Here is a 19,272-nt window from a genome sequence, read left to right on the forward strand (position 1 = left end):
CACTAATTAAAATAATACCACTACCACCATCACCTTCATCACCACCGCTAACTACCACGGAGTACGGAGTACTTACTACTTCTTCCGTCGAACTGCAATTTGCCACGGCCGTCTTTTGACCATCCCCACTGTCGTATTATTCCATGTATGTACTCTTCTTAGCTGAGCCGGTCTTGTAGTACTTGAGCAGACAGTTATCGGAGACTCGGAGTTAGCCACTACGGTAGTCATTCATGCAGCCGCATTGTTCACACAGTGTCTACTGTATAGTGTATTTCATCGAGGTGAACATCCTCGGACCCCTGCCCCCCGTCCGTCTTCCCGCTCTGATTACCCTTTTTATTTTATTTCCTTCCCCCTCCACTATACCCTCCCCCCTCCCTCCCCTCACCCCAATTTCCTCTTCCTCGGGTTCACGGATCGGCGCTTTAAACAATAGATTCTCCCCCCTCCCTCCCTCCTGTTCCCCTCTTCTTCCATTTCATCCCTTCGCTCAAAGCTATACGTTGGGTCATCATAAAAAAGCGCCTCGACTGACCTTCGCCTGCGCTCTCGACCCTTGGCTCTGTGCAAGATAGTCCGCCCCTCCTTCACAGTACAAGCGCTCCCTACCAATTTGTTCGACGGCGGCCCCTACTCTTACTTAGCCGTCAGCAGTCCCACCTCATCTTCCGTTCTGTCATTACATTCTCTGTCGGCCACCGACGGAAGAATGGGTCTGAACCTGGAGGAACTCTATGGCCAATCTATAGTGGACGAGCAGAAACCGAATGAGTATTCGGAGTACCAGCCAAAGCAGGGTTATGGCTGGGCTAACACCTTGCCCGAGCGGCAAGGTCTCTACGACCCCGAATATGAGAAGGACGCTTGTGGTGTAGGCTTCGCCGCGTAAGTGTTTAGCCAATCTCGTTACCAGTGTCAATATGCGCCAAGTCAAGAGCGTCGCAAAATGTGACAGGATAACTGACGAGAACCATTAAACAGACACATCAAGGGAAAGCCTAGCCACAAAATTGTCAGTGATGGTGAGTTGCCTCGCGCCGGCTCTCTCTCCCTTTTTCAGAACCATATACTAATGAAAGCGTTCCCTTACAGCTCGTAACTTGCTCTGTAACATGACGCATCGTGGCGCCGTTGGTTCGGACGCACGAGACGGTGATGGTGCTGGCGTGATGACCAGTATTCCTCACAAGTTCTTCATCAAGAATTTTGCTCGGGAAACCGGGGTGGATCTTCCTCCTCTTGGTCAGTACGCCGTCGGTAACTTGTTCTTCAAACCCGATGAAGAGTCTTTGAAAGAGTCTACCAGCACATTCGAGGAAATTGCAACATCCTTGGGCCTTCGTGTGCTTGGATGGCGTGAGGTTCCCCGCGATTCGACTATTCTCGGCCCTGCCGCGCTCTCTCGAGAGCCCATCATCATGCAGCCATTCGTGGTGCTCAAATCGGCGTATGGCGAAGGCAGCAAGCCTGAAGTCACTGACCCGGCCCAGTTTGACGATAAGACTTTCGAGCTCCAGCTATACGTTTTACGGAAGCGTGCCACTCACGTCATTGGCCTTGCTAACTGGTTCTACCTTTGCTCTCTCAGTAACCGGAACATTGTCTACAAGGGTCAACTGGCTCCAGTACAGGTCTATCAATACTACCATGACCTGGTCAATGTGGACTACGAGGGTCATTTCGCTCTCGTCCATTCTCGTTTCTCCACTAACACTTTCCCTTCGTGGGACCGTGCGCAGCCTCTGCGGTGGGCGGCTCACAATGGTGAAATCAACACGCTTCGTGGCAACAAGAACTGGATGCGCGCTAGAGAAGGTGTGCTGAAATCCGATATATTTGGCGCGGAGCTCGACTCCCTTTATCCCATCGTCGAGGACGGCGGTTCAGACTCTGCTGCTTTTGATAATGTCTTGGAGCTTCTGATGATCAACGGAGTTCTTTCCTTGCCCGAGGCAGTCATGCTCATGATTCCCGAAGCGTGGCAGGATAACCCAGCCATGGATCCGGCTAAGGCTGCTTTCTACGAATGGGCTGCCTGCCAGATGGAGCCCTGGGATGGTCCCGCTCTCTTCACTTTCTCTGACGGTCGCTACTGTGGAGCCAACCTTGACCGCAACGGTCTGCGTCCTTGTCGATTCTATGTTACGGATGATGATAGAATCATCTGTGCCTCCGAAGTTGGTGCTGTTGACGTCGATCCTGAACGTGTGATTCAAAAAGGCCGCCTGCAGCCCGGAAAGATGCTCCTGGTCGACACCGTAGCCGGTCGGATCATCGATGACTCGGAACTGAAGTATACTGTCTCTCACCGACATGATTTCGCCTCCTGGTTAGAGAAGGAGCTCCTTAAATTGCCCGCTATCACAAAAAAGTTGGATGCGCAGAGCGTGGATCTTGCTTTCTCTTTAGACGAGACGACCATTCAAAATGACCCTCGCCTCAAGGCCTTTGGCTATTCCTTCGAGCAAGTTAGTCTGCTCCTTGGTCCCATGGCTGCCGACTCAAAAGAAGCCCTTGGGTCAATGGGCAATGACGCTCCTCTTGCCTGTATTGCCAAACAACCCCGGCTTCTCTACGAATATTTCCGTCAGCTCTTTGCCCAGGTCACAAATCCTCCTATTGATCCGATCCGTGAGGCAGTTGTCATGTCCTTGGAATGCTATGTTGGTCCTCAGGGGAACCTCTTAGAGATGGAGCAGTCACAGTGCCACCGCTTGCTTTTGCCTTCCCCTATCTTAAGCATTCCCGAGTTCAATGCCCTTAAGAATATCAGCCGCGCCCACAAGGACTGGACGGTCAAGATCATTGATATCACATTCGAAAAGCAGAAGGGCGTTCCCGGCTATTTGGAGGCCCTTGATGCCATCTGCGATGCCACCACGGAAGCAATTCAGAATGGCGATAAGATCCTCGTGCTTTCGGACCGAGCCACATCGGCGGAGAGGGTCCCCGTATCCGCTCTTTTGGCCACCGGACTCGTTCACCATCACCTGGTCCGCAACAAATGGAGGTCTCTTGCGGCTATCGTCGTCGAGACTGCGGAGGCTCGTGAGGTACATCACATGTGTGTTTTGGTGGGATACGGAGCCGATGCCATCAACCCTTACCTTGCCATGGAGTGTATCCTCAAAATGAACAGGGAGAAGTTAATTCGTAAACAATTACCTGACGAGAAGGTCATCGAAAATTATAAAGCTTCTTGTGATGGTGGTATCCTGAAGGTCATGAGCAAGATGGGTATCTCGACATTGCAGTCATACAAGGGCGCTCAGATTTTCGAAGCTCTTGGTATTGACGACACCGTCATTGATCGCTGTTTTGCGGGAACCGCAAGCCGAATTCGTGGTATGACTTTCGAGCTTATTGCTCAAGATGCCTTCGCTTTCCATGAACGCGGATACCCTTCGCGCGAGATTGTCGACATCCCCGGTCTTCCTGAATCCGGTGAATATCACTGGCGTGATGGCGGTGAAGAGCACATCAACGACCCGGTCAGCATTGCGAATATGCAGGATGCTGTCCGCACCAAAAATGACAAGTCTTACGAAGCGTATGCCAAGGCTGAACATGAGCAGATTAAGAATTGTACCCTACGTGGTATGCTTGACTTTGACTTTGAGCAGCGGACCCCCATCCCCATTGATCAGGTTGAGCCTTGGACTGAGATTGTTCGTCGGTTCGTCACGGGTGCCATGTCTTACGGATCTATCTCCATGGAATCACACTCTACTTTGGCAGTCGCCATGAATCGCCTTGGTGGAAAGTCAAACACTGGCGAAGGAGGCGAAGATCCCGAGCGGAGTAGGAGATTTGAGAATGGCGATACAATGCGCTCCGCCATCAAGCAAATCGCTTCCGGCCGCTTCGGTGTGACTTCTCACTACCTTGCGGACGCTGATGAGCTACAGATCAAGATGGCACAGGGAGCCAAGCCTGGTGAAGGTGGTGAGCTTCCTGGACATAAGGTTGTGGGGCCGATTGCCCGTACTCGTTACTCTACTCCTGGTGTCGGTCTAATTTCGCCGCCTCCCCATCACGACATCTACTCCATCGAAGATCTCAAGCAACTTATATACGATCTCAAGTGCTCCAACCCGCGCGCACGAGTTTCAGTCAAGCTCGTGTCTGAGGTTGGCGTCGGTATTGTTGCCTCTGGTGTGGCCAAGGCTAAGGCTGATCATATCTTGATCTCCGGTCATGACGGTGGTACTGGTGCCTCTCGCTGGACTGGTATCAAGTACGCTGGTTTGCCGTGGGAACTGGGTCTGGCCGAGACTCATCAAACACTTGTCTTGAATGATTTGCGTGGACGTGTGGTTGTTCAAACCGATGGTCAGATTCGTACTGGTCGTGATCTCGCTGTTGCTTGTCTGCTCGGTGCAGAAGAGTTTGGTTTTGCCACCACTCCCTTGATTGCTATGGGATGTATTATGATGCGCAAGTGTCACTTGAACACCTGTCCTGTAGGTATCGCAACCCAGGATCCAGCCCTGAGGGCCAAATTCCAGGGAACACCCGAACATGTGATCAACTTTTTCTACTACGTTGCTAACGAGATGCGTGCCATCATGGCTAAACTGGGCATTCGCACGGTCAATGAGATGGTGGGCCGTGCTGAGCTTCTGAGAGTCCGAGATGGTATCAAAACTCCCAAGCAGGAGAAGATTGATTTGTCTCTCATTCTCACTCCCGCCCACTCCCTTCGTCCTGGTGTGGCTACCTACAATGTCCGCAAGCAGGACCACCGCCTCCACACTCGTCTTGATAATAAGTTAATTGCTGAATCTGAGCTTGCATTGGAGAAGGGCCTACCTTGTCGGATCGAATGCGATATCGTCAACACCGACCGTGCCTTGGGTGCTACCTTATCCTATCAGGTCAGTCGCCGCTATGGCGGAGAAGGACTTCCTCAAGACACTATTCATTCGAACATCAAAGGCTCAGCCGGTCAGTCTTTTGGTGCTTACCTTGCCCCAGGTATCACCCTTGAACTAGAGGGTGATGCCAACGATTATGTTGGTAAGGGTCTTTCTGGAGGTCGCCTCATTGTGTACCCACCCCGCGGCGCTGCTTACAAAGCTGAGGAGAACGTTATTGTTGGAAACACCTGTCTTTATGGTGCTACTCGCGGTACGTGCTTCTTCCGCGGCATGGCTGCTGAGCGTTTTGCTGTCCGTAACTCCGGGGCTACTGCGGTCGTTGAAGGTGTCGGTGACCATGGCTGCGAATACATGACGGGCGGTAGGGTGCTTGTACTCGGTTCTACAGGCCGTAATTTTGCAGCTGGTATGTCCGGCGGTATTGCCTATATTCTGGACAAGAACCAGGACTTCCATTCGAAGGTCAACATGGAGATGGTCGAAGTCAGCGGGCTGGAAGACCCCGCCGAGATTGCCTTCGTTCGTGGCTTGATCGAGGACCACCACCACTACACTGGCTCTGAATTAGCTGCCCGCATCTTGCTTGACTTCACTCGTGCCCTCCGCCACTTCGTCAAGGTCTTGCCCATTGACTACAAGCGTATCCTCGAGGAAGAAAATGCCAAAGCCAAGGCCGCCAAGAAGGCAGAATTTACTCTGCCCCAGCTTCCCGGCACTCCTGTTCCGGCCGAAAAGTCCAAGTTTCAATCGGAAAAGGAAGCCAAGAAAGTCGACATGCTCGATATTGAAGACAGCATCAGTGACTCTAAGACTGAGAAAAAGCGCTCTGCCCTCATTCTCGACAAGACCAGAGGATTCATGAAGTATAATCGTCGCAGCGAGAAATACCGAAACCCAGCTACTCGGACCCGTGACTGGGCTGAGCTTTCTTCCCGCCTTAGCGAGGATGAGTTGAAATATCAATCTGCTCGTTGCATGGACTGCGGTGTTCCGTTCTGTCAGTCTGATACCGGTTGCCCTATCTCCAACATCATCCCTAAATGGAATGAATTGGTCTTCCAGAACCAGTGGCAAGATGCGCTCAATCGTCTTCTCATGACAAACAACTTCCCAGAATTCACAGGCCGTGTCTGCCCGGCTCCTTGTGAGGGTGCCTGTGTCTTAGGCATAAATGAAGACCCAGTGGGTATCAAATCCATTGAGTGTGCCATCATTGATCGTGGTTTCGAGATGGGCTGGATGGTTCCTCGCCCTCCCAAGTCTCGCACTGGTAAGACTATTGCCATCATCGGTTCTGGCCCTGCGGGTCTTGCTGCTGCAGATCAACTCAACCGTGCCGGGCACAGTGTAACTGTCTACGAGCGTGCTGATCGTATCGGTGGATTGCTTATGTATGGCATTCCCAACATGAAGCTGGACAAGAAGGTGGTGCAGCGTCGTGTTGATTTGATGGCCGCCGAGGGCGTCCAATTTGTCCCTAACACTCCCGTTGGACCTGAACACGATGTTTCCCTGGAGTCCCTGCGCAAGACCAACGATGCTGTCATTCTTGCGACTGGTGCCACCGTGGCTCGTGATCTAAAGGTACCTGGTCGTGAGCTTGAGGGCATTCACTACGCCATGCAGTTCTTGCACCGCAATACCAAGTCACTCCTTGATTCCAATCTTGCTGACGGAGCATATATCTCCGCCAAGGACAAGCATGTTGTGGTTATTGGTGGTGGTGATACAGGAAATGACTGCATTGGTACCTCCGTCCGCCATGGCGCCAAGTCTGTCACCAACTTCGAGTTGCTGCCCCAACCTCCACCTGAACGTGCTCGCGACAACCCTTGGCCCCAATGGCCTCGCATCTACCGGGTTGACTATGGTCATTCGGAAGTAAAAACACATATGGGCAAGGATCCTCGCGAGTATTGTGTCATGTCGAAGGAGTTTGTCGACGATGGTAGTGGCCGCGTCAAGGGTATCAACACGGTTCGCGTGGAATGGACCAAGGGCGCTTCTGGCGGCTGGGATATGAAGACTGTCGAGGGCAGCGAGCAATTCTTCCCAGCTGATCTCGTTCTCCTTTCCATGGGTTTCCTGGGTCCTGAAGATCGTCTTCTGGGCGATGAGATTGAACGCGACGCGCGAAAGAATGTCAAGACCCCTCCTGGTCAGTACAGCACCAACGTCCCTGGCGTTTATGCAGCAGGTGATTGCCGTCGTGGCCAGTCTCTCATCGTATGGGGCATCAACGAGGGTCGTCAGTGTGCCCGTGAGGTTGATGCTGCTCTTATGGGTATTAGCTCGCAGCTTCCAGTTACTGGTGGCATTGTCCGCCGCCCTGCTATCGATGCTGTTCCCCAGTCGGCCGCACAGACTGTTTCAGCTTAGAAGTTGTCACGCATCTCAGTCTTATCATGCTGGGCAGGATCCAACAGCACAAAGAACCACACTTGAGACTCACGAACAGAATGAACTTATGACTATCAACGCCAAGAGGGAAGCTGTAGAAAAAAAAAAGGGCTAAAAGAAAAGCTGATTCGGTGAAGTTGCGCCCGGCGTATCACCACCGCCTATACATTTTCTTTCTATTTCTTCGAGGGGCTATTTTGGGGAGGTGGGGTTAAGACTTGCTTTGCCTGTATGCTAGCCTCTTAATTGTGCAGCGTTCCTGTTCCTTCAAAATGCCGTGTAAGATCAAAGCTTTTGTTAATCTGTGCGACGTTTTAGCTGTCTGTAAATAGTTTTCTCGTTAATATCCTTACGCTTTAGTCGACTTGGTCTGGTAAATCAGTTGGATAGAGCAATTCAAGCCAGCGTAAGCTGATAAGAAAATGGAGTCTGCTAGCATTGCGAGCACTAACAATTTGCAAAAGATATAGAAGACTTTTATATCATTCTCCTCATCATTGTCACCCATCGATGTCAGAGATGTGATTTCCTCTTAGACCTCCTCTTCGTATTCCTCATCACAGTAATCCGCATCATCATCATCATCCTCCTCCTCTCTGATGTCTCTCTCTTCATCTTCTTCCCCGCTCCCAATCTCATTCTCGCTTGCCTTGATATTCCGGCGATGAATATTGTTTATCTTTATCTGTAAGTCCTCATACTCGAGCTTGATACTAGCTGCAATCCCAGCTATACTACCCAACTTCCTTCTATTCTTCTCTACTCGCCCACTCACAACAGAACTGTTCAAGCTGCTGTGGCTGCCCTGGTAATCACGAGTACCACTGTCACGATAACTTGCACTTGCAGGTTCATTTCTACTCCAAGTTTGACTCCCACGAGGACCACGACTGCGGCCATAAGGATCGGCATAGACATGGACGTCCCCATGAGACTGACAATGAGAGGAGCGCTTGTGGCGCCTCCCATATCTTCGTGCCATGTCCGACTGCCGTTCATTTTCCTGCATTACCGATTCGATGTATATCAAGCTTTGGTCGATTTCAATGAGATCCTGCAGGCACTGTTGACTTGTGGACTCGAGGATGTCATGGCACGCGCTGAGCTCCCAATCGGCGCGTTTGATCATAGACCAGAGGTTATTCTGCAAGGCCACGTTGTCCATTCTAGTTGGGGGCTTGAGGATGGAAGTGGGCTGCGGATGGCAATGTCCGGGACGAGGCGGAGGAGGCATCAAGTCAGCATCAGCAGGGGTTGGGGTGCGGGGCTCTTGGGTGAAGTCTGGGAGGGGGAGAGGCTCATGAGGGAGTATAATGGTTGCAGTCGGCTGGCTCCAGGTCACGACTTTGCGATAATGAGGGTGATAATAGAGAGGGTCGTGGACAGAGAAAGGGTGGTAGTCGGCGTCAGGAACACCGGCTGCATCCTCAGAAGGTGGTATATATGGAGCACCGTGAAGATCTGGGGAGTCAAAGGTGCCTTGAGAGGGCTGCGCTGGTTTATCAACCGATGAGAAAGTTCTTGGTTTAAGTAGTGCAGTTTGTGTTGGTGGTATTGCTGGTGTTGCTGGTGCTGTCGATCCTGCTGCTGCTGCTGCTTCTGAGCCTGAAGTTGCATAAACTGCACCTCGCCTGGGTCTTCTGAGGACCAATGGCTGGATTGGTCTGTCCATTCTACAGCCCAAGATGGTGAAGAACTGGAGTTGCTGCTTTAGTAACTGTGGTTGGATGTTCAAAAGTGGTAAGTTAGTCGGGAAGTGCAGTGGAATGTATAGGAGTGAATAGTGCCTTTAGGAGCGGAGGGCGCATGCTGGCCTTTTTGAGGGCTTTCAGCGATATGTAGAAGTGTTTTTTTCGGAGAGGATGTTGAAGGACAAAGGTTTGTTTGACTGACAAAGGGGTCTCGCAGGCCAAAACGACCCCTAACCTCGAGAACAATGGTGGTATTCTTTCAACCGTCACCTGGCAGCTAAAGAGAGCAGAACGACTCTCGGAAATTTCCGAACAAATTATTATATTGCTTTTAGATGGTTTGAATATGCTATTGTACAAAATCCCCCAGGGACAGGTATCGCACTTGAAATCAGCATTGAAGTTCCAACAAAGTCTATCATGCATGTAATGGAGATGGAAGCCCCTATCAACAAAGAAAGTATCGACATGGATCGAAACAGAATAGAGACAAGTTTCATTTATCAGCAAGCACCTTTGCTCTCATGATGATGGCGATTCCGTTTTGCCTGCTGCTGCTGCTGCTGCTGCCGCCTCCTCGGCAGCCTTCACCTCCCTTTCGAGAGCGGCGAAGTCGCCATTAAAGCACTCACCAACAGGTTCTGTGCGCACATCCCAAACATCCTCACTGCTGGGCCCAGTCTTGTATTTGATTGCCTTCTTCCGATAATGGTCCCGAATTGCATTCTTGCGCTGTTCTTCACCCCAGGTGCGGGTCTTCATGCACAACCAAAAGTTATCCCAGTGCTCGCTACAGGACCGTAACTCTCCGTATCTGTACACGTTGACAAACTGGCCACCAAAAGACTGACAGAAAAAGGCATAGTCGAATGCGGAGCGGCAGGACATGGTATCGGGATAAAGAGAGTCGGGGGCGATCGACTTTGGTGGAGGTTGAGAGTCCAAGAACGGTGTGGTATCAGGAGACGATGTTTCAGGTGTAGACGGTTGCTGGTTGCGCGCATTCTGGCTAATATCACCTTCCAGGCTTGCGATTAGTTTCTTCCATTCGGCATCGGCTTGCTCTTCGCGGCTTAATGTTCGGGGGTGTCCTGCTGGTGGTGATGAAAGTGATGCAGGTGCATTTGCAGAATCAGATGGTGCATGGGAGTCAGGAAGACCAGTCGATGCAAGAGATATATTTTGCAACTCGCCCTCCTTGGGAGCGGATCTCCACCACCAGCACATATTGACGCCGCTGGAGAACCCAAAGAAGTTGCTGCTAGTTGAGGTTTGAATTGACTGATTTGAATTGAATCGAAGGGACAAATGCGGGTCAACAGACTCCCATTGGCCATGACCGTGTACCTTTCCAGAAACGTATCGTGACCATACCGGAGCGGAGACCGCCCGGTCGCACGTATGCACGATCGTCACGGATTGTTTTACAGGTACAATAGACGATCGGAGCTCCCTAGCGACGTCATAGTATTATCTCCATGAAGCAAGAAGCCGATCGCGAAACCGTCGTTCTTCCACATATTCTTCTTCGTCGCAGAGATGATGCGAGTTCCGGTGCATATGGTGAGGCCATGGGGTTATCGACCCTACGTGTATCCCAGACGGCTCTCCATCCCATCGCCTTTAAAGGGTATGCTTGTGAGACTGAACAGTGGTTCTTCTCATATCACCACCGTTGAAACAGGGCATATCGAAGTCAAGGACAATGAAGGACTTCTATTTGTCAATAGTACGATCTGAGGCCTCTGCGCATGCAACAATCATGAATTCATACTGACAATAAGCTGCGTAGATATCTTTCCGTCAAGGTTACAATGGCTGCTTCAAGGCCCTTTGAGTGGTGGTCGTTCATATGAAGAAATGCTAAAGCGGATCGACAGACCACACCTGGCAGCTTCTGATCCATTACATATCATACGGCGCGTCTTTCCAGAGTCATTAGATATCGATATCCGGGAAGTCATCCCCCGCTTTAGAGAAGGCGGGGCGTTTGTGAAGTACAACCACCAGGACGGGCTCAAGGACTTGGACATCATCACCGCGATACAAACTCACTTGAAAGATCACCCTATCAGGCCATGGTTCAATCCATTTCAGCAGGTTAATGTGGCTCATGTTCATGGCAGACCCTGGATCGAGGACCTCTACCGCATCCCTACTCCACGGCTCAAAGTGGAGTTCCTGCCAGCTTCTGCCGACGGAGCAGCAGGAGAACCAACGACCGAGGCCCTGTACAGTGTATTTCGCAGATACGGCAAGCTGAAGGATATTGAGAGACAGCCATCGGATTCCAAAATTACTCCCAGGTATGCTTTCGTCGTGTTTTCCCGCGCCAGGGACGCCGTCATGGCCAAGAATTGCGTGCACGGCTTCACCATTTCGGAGCAAGAAGGTGGTGGAAAGTCCGGGACCAGGATTAAAATCAAGTATGAAGCCAACATCAAGCTATCTATGATCAAGGATTGGCTCTTGAATCACCCACGAATAGTGATTCCTATCATTGCCGCCCTCATTGCAGCTATCACAGTAACTGTTTTCGACCCTATCCGAACTTTCTTCATCGAGATGAAGATCAAAGGCACTCTGCAAAAAGAAGAAAACAGCATCTGGCGCTGGATTCGAAACCAGGTGAACAAGGCCAATATCATCTATTTCGGTCGCCGCGGGTCTGATCCACGCCGCCTCACGGCTATTTGGGAGGATCGTCAAGGTGATATCGCTCAGCTACAGTCGTGGCTAATGGAGAACGCGGAGACGTTCATCGTCATTCACGGCCCTCGCGGAACTGGGAAACGGGAGCTTGTGCTGGATCGCGCACTGGAAAACTACAGATATAAGGTCGTCATCGATTGTAAACAAATCCAGGATGCAAAAGGTGACACAGCAAAGATTTCCCGCGCCGCGGGCCAGGTGGGATATCGGCCGGTTTTCTCTTGGATGAACAGCATGAGCAGCTTCATCGATCTGGCTGCCCAGGGTATGATTGGCACAAAGGCCGGGTTTTCAGAGACTCTAGATGCTCAGCTCAGCAAGATCTGGCAGAATACTGCCACTGCCCTCAAGAAGGTGGCATTGGAAAACAAGAAGAACGATGAAAAGCAATCGCATCTCAGCGACGAAGAATACCTGGAGGCTCATCCAGAGCAAAGGCCAGTGGTGGTCATTGATAATTTCTTGCACAATTTTTCCGAGGACAGCGTGGTATATGATAAGCTCACCGAATGGGCTGCTGGCTTAACGACTGGGAATATTGCACATGTAATCTTTCTCACGACCGACGTCTCCTTCTCGAAGCCATTGAGCAAGGCTTTACCAAACTCCGTTTTCCGGACGATTTCCTTGGGTGACTGCTCGCCCGAGGTAGGGAGAAGGTTCGTGCTCAGTCATCTGGAGTACGAAAGCAAGAGTGGCACAAAGGAGACCCCCGACCTTGGTAACCTATCAGATCTGGACAGCTGTATCGAGGTTCTAGGAGGCCGAGTCACTGACCTCGAGTTTATGGCAAGACGAATTGAGGCCGGGGAGACTCCTCTAGGTAAGCCTTTTAAACGCCATTCATGGTCGGAATTCGCATCTAACACAATGAACTAGCTGCTGTCACCCGCATCATTGAGCAGTCAGCCTCCGAAATCCTGAAAATGTTCATTTTGGGTAATGACGCAGTCTCAAAACCTTGGACCCAGGAACAAGCCTGGCATTTGATAAAGACGCTTGCCAACGCCAGAGACGCGGCACTGCCTTATAACCAGATTCTTCTCTCAGATCTCTTCAAGGACAACGGCGAAGCATCTCTGCGCGCTCTGGAACAAGCAGAGCTGATTTCTATCAATTCAGTCAATGGCTGCCCCGATGTTGTCAAGCCCGGCAAGCCTGTATACCGGGCTGTTTTCAAAAGACTCACCGAGAACAAAACCTTGAGCAGTCGTCTAGATCTTGAGATTATAAAGCAGCTAATCAGCATTGAGAACAAGAGTATAAGCAGGTATGAGGAGGAGTTGCAACTCCTGGGGTCGCTGCCCAAACAGCCTTGGGAGCTCGCCAGCCGGATCAAGTGGCTCCTAGACAAGATCTATAGCTCGCAAAACAAGGTCAGTAAGTATGAGAAGGAGAGTGCGATATTACAGAAGATTCTGCGGCGAGAACATTGATCAGGGGGTGCGAGGGAACGTCGATCTTTGTTGTGGTTATTGTATGTACTGTACTTTACGAAATTTCGGAGGTAATTGATGAGACAAGGATATATTGCGTTATGTCCTGCACATATGTCACGGTGAAGATCACAAGCACTTGAATCCTTGTTGTGACTGAAACTGATCTGCCTCATACAGTATTGGGCATCGATACGTCTTCGTTCCCAACTCGGAGAGAATGGTTTCCAGGATTCTAGATATGCCTTGAAAACAAGGCATAGTAGCTCGGCTGAGATAAGCAATGGTACTAACTAACTAAATAATCTTACCGTATCGTAGTTCCATTGCAGCTGCGAGTCAACCTACTTCTTGCATAAATTCTCCGCGGAATCAGGGCGATTGAGTTCTAACCTGTTTGCGCCTCTGATTGATTTCTGATATTGCTTGGGCGACCAAACGAATCTTCAAGGGTTGTGCATTGTATGAAACACAATACTTGGACGGTCGATTAGTCCAGCCCCTGTCCCGGTTGCACAGACTTTCTTTAGAGGGGCTATTCGCCCTTCTGTTGGAAAATAATGGAAGGATATGATCTAACGTTGGGAGGACTCATTCATCTGGCACGCGATGGCTTCAACAGCGTGGGGTGGACCACCTGGGTCGCTCTACTGGTGTCCGTTTGCGTGGCGACTCGCCTGATTAGCGGACTGCAAAGTCGCCTCGGCAATGAAACTACCGAGGCGGGAGTGCCACGCTCGGCTCGGATGGTGCCTTACTGGGTCCCTTGGATAGGCCATGGTCTATCCTTCGTCCGGGACCATGTAAAGCTGATCGCCCATGCTAGGTTGGTTATCGGTGTCTCTGCATCAAGGGGCCTTGAAAAACGAGCTAACTCTTCCTACCAGGGAGTCCATGAATGAGCCTGTCTTTGGTATACATATGGGTGGCACAACTCACACCACAATTGTCGCCCCTTCACTAGTCAAAGCAGTGTTTACCGCACGAGGCATCTCTTCAGCCGCATTAATCAACTATACCATACGGACCGTCTTTGGTGACCGCGGTGCACTCCGCAGTCTGAGCCCTGCAGATCACCATGCCCTCAGTCACAGCGTGCCGAACCTTCTCATGCGCGAACCCTTTTTAACGGAAGGTACTCAAACTGCTACCCGCTTGATTGAACGCCAAACCCCCAATCTGGTCACGAACTGCCATAGTATAGTCGACCAGATGCAATGGGAGCGCGGCAGTCAAGCAGTGGTGGTTGGACAGGATGACGATCTTATCTGTGAGGTCAACTTCTTTGCTCTTATTCGTCATTTTGTCGGCCATATCACCACGGCAATCTTCACAGGAGAGAGCATATTAGAAGGTAACCCGAACCTCCTTCCCGACGTCTTCACCCTGGACAATCACTTCCTTGCCGTGTCCACGGGCCTTCCTCGGCTGGCACACCCTGGCATATCTGCAGCGCATGGTGCCCGTAACCGGCTGTTGGAAGTCCTCACAGAATTCCAAAAGGCGTTCTTAGCGTGGGACGATGGCTTGGATCCTGGCTCCGACTTCAGGGATTTGGACGATATTTCGGAGCCCTTGAAGGAACGGATCCGAAAGTGCAAAAGCCTGGGCCTTTCCGCTAGATCGAGTGCTCCTGCACACTTATCCCTGCTGTGGGCCATGAACTCAAACTCTCCCAACGTGGTTTTCTGGCATCTTCTTCGCATATATGCCGATAGTGCCCTTTTGGACGAGATTCGTCAGGAGATCGCCCCATTTGTTAAGATAATTCGGCCTAGTAAAGAGGAAACCGGTCTTCCCTTTGAAGAGCCTCCTCGGATGTCTATTGACACGGAAGGCCTGATCGAATCCTGCCTCCTCCTTAAGGCTAGTTTCTACGAGACTTTACGTCTAGACTCTGCATCTTTATCAGTCCGCAACGTCACATCAGACTTCACTGTGACTGAGTCCGAGGAAGACGCTGCTCTAGATGGAATGTCGCAACCTCGCTCGTACGAGTTCAAGAAGGGTGACTCTATTCTTATCCCTCATGCCGTCCTCCACAACGACCATCGATATTTCTCCAACCCTAGCCAATTTGACCCGCTGAGGTTTGTCTCAACTGACCCCGAAACTGGCGAGAAGAAAGCGAGTATGGATATCATCAAACCATTTGGCGGAGGTGTGTCAGGGTGTAAAGGTCGCGCATTCGCGGAGCGGAAACTGCTGACCTTCGTCGCCGCGATTACCGCCTTGTGGGATGTTGAACCTGCTCACGGCAAAAGTTTTGTCATACCCGAGCATAGACCATCCGCTGCGGCGTTCTTGCCAAAGACTGACATCAGAGTACGGATGCGTCAACGCAAATGATCGAAGGGGGCTGAGTATCCTTGCATATACACGGTGTTTCAAGTATAGGTGTTTCATGTATAGTCTATTATATATACCAAATTTGAGGAGTCTTCACATCATGCCAATAGAATTTGTCTTCATTGCAATCTCTACAATGTCGAAGCCATGGGAGCCTTTCTTCTGAAAAAGCAGTTGAAAAAATGTATATGCAACGGGGCAATAATGAAAGAAAAGAAAAAAGAAAAAAAAAAGAAACAGACACATGTAAGTGAGTCGTACTTGCTGAGGTCTTCACGCCTCTCCCCATACGCTAAGGCAGATTCGCCTACCTGACGAATAGAAGTACGTGATACTAGTCCTGCAAAGAAGTTATATTAGGCGATGGAGGGACTAACACTAATACTAAGTTAACTATGAGCCGGTGGGGGAGATCGTCCTAAAAGCGTGCCCTAAGCCCTGAGACCTGGCTTGATAAGGCAAAAGTACTCCGAAGAATAGACGCGTTGGACGCGTTCCCCCAAAAGCGTGTTCCTGGGCAGTCTCGCCGCAGCCGGACGAGATGCGCGGTCGCAGACTGCAAATACCAACTGGCAGAGTTGCATACCTTGAGGAACATATTGATAAATCTTCTCATTGCTCTATCTTACCTTTCTTGGCTTACCTGGCGACTTTGTAAATATCCCCCGGGTCACATCACCATGTCCAACGAAGCGATGCGTCCCAGGGGCAGACCTGCCCGTGAGTATGATCAGCTTTGAATGCACCTCGCCATTGCGTTTACACCTATTCTGACCGATGGCTAATTCGCAATGAATGATGCAGATACCCCGGGAACCACGGTACTCACATATACACCAGATGGTCGTCGGGTAATCACTGGTGGTTCTAATTCTGCAATCCGCATTTACACCGTGGGACAAGATGGCGAGCCGAAGACGATTGACGAAGGTGTCGACGGCCATTTGGGCATCGGTGCTACTGTTCGATTTCCTTCCCGAGTCACTTTCTTAAAGCTAATCGAGCGTAGAATGACTACTTCATCATGGGTGCGGAAGACGGTACGGTCTGGCAATATGAGATTCTGTCAGGCAGGATGCTGAAGCTATTGGTGCGCTGTATGCTTCCCGTACGAGATATTGCAATCTCAAAAGATGGCGAGTGGGCAGCTGTAGCGAGCGAGTCAGTCGAACTGGTATCCACTGTGGTTTGTTGTTGTGACTGACATTATCTTTTTTACCCCCAGTGAGCTCACCGTGAAAATCGTCAATATTGAGGACATGACTAGAGTCAAATATCTACGGGAACAACCTAAAGGCGTCAAGCACGTCACTTTCGATCCGAGCGGCCGCTATGTTACAGTCTCTTGCACGGATGGTATCCTTTACGTGTACTCGACACTTTCGGACGAGCCCGAACTAGTGCAGAAGCTGGACGGAGTGATCAGGCGACTCGAACCGGAGGCCGAAGCAACATCGCGGATTGTTTGGCATCCGGATGGAACAGCATTTGCATCTGCTGAAGCGACCCGAGATGTTGCCATCTTTTCTACGGCCGAGTGGAAAAAGGAGAAGCTGTTTGCTGGGGGTCATAACGGACAGATCACGGCACTCGCTTGGTCGCCAAATGGAGCGCTACTTGTGACTGCTGGCGCGGATGGTCAAATTGTGCTCTGGGAAACAAAGACGCAGAAGATTCTACAGCGCTACGATTTTGCGAATGTGATCAACCTCGCGTGGCACCCAACCAAGAATTCTGTCTCATTCACGACTTCTGACGGGGAGCTGTTTATCTACGATGATTTTGTTTCCAAAGACCATCAACCGCTGCTTGAAAAGCCTCTCCAAGCCGCTCCTATCTTTTCAGGGCCCTTGACAGAGATCTCCGACAATGTGAGGCGGCCACTGGCAAATCGCCCGAAAGAGACAGTTGAACGAAGGCAAAGAGCCGGTAGCCTTGATTCTCTCGATGATATTCTCAACGGCGATATAGGCATGGATGACTTTGTGGAGGACGACGACGGAGCTGGCTATGCCGAAGATCTTAGAGGGCTTGGCAAGCGTGCAGGCTCACACATGGATGAGATTGATGGCCATGCAGACAAGCGAGTCTTGACAGCTTTTGCGAAGCCAAAGATTCACCCTTCTCTCCAATCAGGAAGCACACCTTGGCGCGGCAACAGACGTTATCTTTGTACGTGCTTTCAAGATTCATTAGGATAATCCTGTGATAGACCGCTAACCATTGAAGGCCTGAACCTAACTGGTTGCGTCTGGACTGTCGACCAGGAAACCCATAACACCATTACAGTGGAATTCTATGATCGCGAACTTCACCGGGATTTCCACTTCACGGATCCATATCTTTACGATCGGGCCTGTCTCAGTATGTGAACCCAGATGCACAGACTTCGACTACTGGACTGACTTCTTCTAGATGACAATGGAACTTTGTTCTCCAACAATCCTACGGACGGCAGTCCAGCAACGATTTTTTATCGTCCTCATGAGACATGGACGACTAGGGCAGACTGGCGGACTCAGCTTCCGAGGGGGGAATTTATTAGAGGTAAGGAACTTAGCATTGATATGGCCAGGCTTTGCTAATGGTCGGCAGCGCTGGCGCTTAGTGAATCCTACATCGTTGCTGTAACGACCAAAGACTACGTCCGTGTCTACACTTTGTTCGGCACCCCCTTTAAAGTGTACCGGCAGAAGAGCCCTGCCGTTACATGTGCCGCATGGAGAGACTATATCATGACTGTGGGCAATGGTCCCTTGGGCAGCGATGGCAGAACGGCAACACTGCGATACTCGGTAGAAAACGTCAAGAGGGATGAAATCTGCCAAAACGAGGATGTTGTCGCCCTGCCCGAAGGTGCCGAATTGCGAAGCGTCTTCTTCTCTGATAATGGGGTAAGTTACTTCAGCCGGTCACGCTGAGATTTGGTGCTAATTTGACTCTACAGGACCCATGCATCTATGACTCCGAAGGCGTCTTGCTTGTGCTTCAACATTGGCGCAACAACGGCCAGGCTCGGTGGGTACCATTACTGGACACAAAGCAGCTAGAGCGATTGGCCAGCGGACGGAAGGAAGAGACATACTGGCCCGTTGCTGTGGCTCAGGACAAGTTTCACTGCATCATTCTCAAAGGAGGGGATAAGTACCCGTACTTCCCTCGGCCTCTGCTCAGCGAATTCGACTTCCGAATTCCAATTTCCGACTCCCCGGGCAAGGGGGCCGAAGACGACGAGGACGGTAGCTCGATCCGACATGATGGAGCTCGCTTTGAGGAAGCCTTTGTTCGGGGAAACATCTTGCTGTCACTCTTTGAAGATCTTGTGTTTACCACCAACGCGACGGCTAGTCAGCGCGCCGAGCTGGCTCGGAAAGAAGTTGAGGTGGACAAGATCCTCCTGCAACTTCTGGCGGTAGAGTGCCGAGAAGGTGAGGAGCGAGGTATGAAGGCATTGGAACTGGTACAAATGATGAGGGACCGCAACGGCAAGATGGTGGAGGCAGCCGTCAAGGTGGCCGGACGGTATGGCCGGGGCGTCCTGGAAGACAAGATCCGAGAAGTGGCCGAGAAAAGATATCTTGGGGAGAATGACGATTAGAATGATGAGAGAAGCGAGAGGATGGCTTGTTTTCACCAGGGTATGACTGCAATATGATCATAACCAATAGATACCACCAATGCACGTGATCCCTTTTTGTTTTTTTATTGCCTGTTGGCCTCAGGCCACACGAAACTTGGTGCTGGACGGCCCGACGTCATGGCCGAGGCACCAATCACAACAACTTCCGGCCGAATCAACTC

General features: G+C 50.9%; 5 protein-coding genes across 5 annotated transcripts; 3 read left to right on the top strand and 2 right to left on the bottom strand.

Annotated features, from left to right (window-relative positions):
* The first annotated feature begins 385 nt into the window (after nucleotides 1-385).
* On the top strand, nucleotides 386-7,651 carry BP01DRAFT_394065 (glutamate synthase (NADH)). The gene is made up of 3 exons (XM_025578291.1): nucleotides 386-888; nucleotides 985-1,025; nucleotides 1,096-7,651. Exons 1-3 carry the CDS (start codon nucleotides 713-715, stop codon nucleotides 7,260-7,262), a joined length of 6,384 nt encoding a protein of 2,127 aa, XP_025428581.1. The 5' UTR covers nucleotides 386-712; the 3' UTR covers nucleotides 7,263-7,651.
* Nucleotides 7,652-7,815: 164 nt separating this feature from the next.
* BP01DRAFT_368000 (uncharacterized protein) lies at nucleotides 7,816-8,955 on the bottom strand (the record flags this gene model as incomplete). The annotated part of the gene is made up of 1 exon (XM_025576486.1): nucleotides 7,816-8,955. One exon carries the CDS (start codon nucleotides 8,953-8,955, stop codon nucleotides 7,816-7,818), a length of 1,140 nt encoding a protein of 379 aa, XP_025428582.1.
* Nucleotides 8,956-9,302: 347 nt separating this feature from the next.
* BP01DRAFT_359282 (EMI1 family protein) lies at nucleotides 9,303-10,251 on the bottom strand. Its single transcript, XM_025575645.1, has one exon. It carries the CDS (start codon nucleotides 10,199-10,201, stop codon nucleotides 9,497-9,499), a length of 705 nt encoding a protein of 234 aa, XP_025428583.1. The 5' UTR covers nucleotides 10,202-10,251; the 3' UTR covers nucleotides 9,303-9,496.
* A 215-nt stretch (nucleotides 10,252-10,466) lies between these two features.
* yme2 (putative RNA12 protein) lies at nucleotides 10,467-15,520 on the top strand. The gene is made up of 5 exons (XM_025573635.1): nucleotides 10,467-10,703; nucleotides 10,767-12,509; nucleotides 12,566-13,084; nucleotides 13,711-13,952; nucleotides 14,014-15,520. Exons 1-5 carry the CDS (start codon nucleotides 10,514-10,516, stop codon nucleotides 15,469-15,471), a joined length of 4,152 nt encoding a protein of 1,383 aa, XP_025428584.1. The 5' UTR covers nucleotides 10,467-10,513; the 3' UTR covers nucleotides 15,472-15,520.
* Nucleotides 15,521-15,986: 466 nt separating this feature from the next.
* BP01DRAFT_346431 (chromosome segregation protein) lies at nucleotides 15,987-19,183 on the top strand. The gene is made up of 8 exons (XM_025573636.1): nucleotides 15,987-16,191; nucleotides 16,276-16,433; nucleotides 16,481-16,632; nucleotides 16,697-17,643; nucleotides 17,701-17,835; nucleotides 17,887-18,018; nucleotides 18,067-18,365; nucleotides 18,419-19,183. Exons 1-8 carry the CDS (start codon nucleotides 16,152-16,154, stop codon nucleotides 19,067-19,069), a joined length of 2,514 nt encoding a protein of 837 aa, XP_025428585.1. The 5' UTR covers nucleotides 15,987-16,151; the 3' UTR covers nucleotides 19,070-19,183.
* Nucleotides 19,184-19,272: the final 89 nt, after the last annotated feature.

This window comes from Aspergillus saccharolyticus (genome assembly GCF_003184585.1).
Source record: "Aspergillus saccharolyticus JOP 1030-1 unplaced genomic scaffold BP01scaffold_33, whole genome shotgun sequence".
NCBI classification, from domain to species: Eukaryota; Fungi; Ascomycota; class Eurotiomycetes; order Eurotiales; family Aspergillaceae; genus Aspergillus; species Aspergillus saccharolyticus.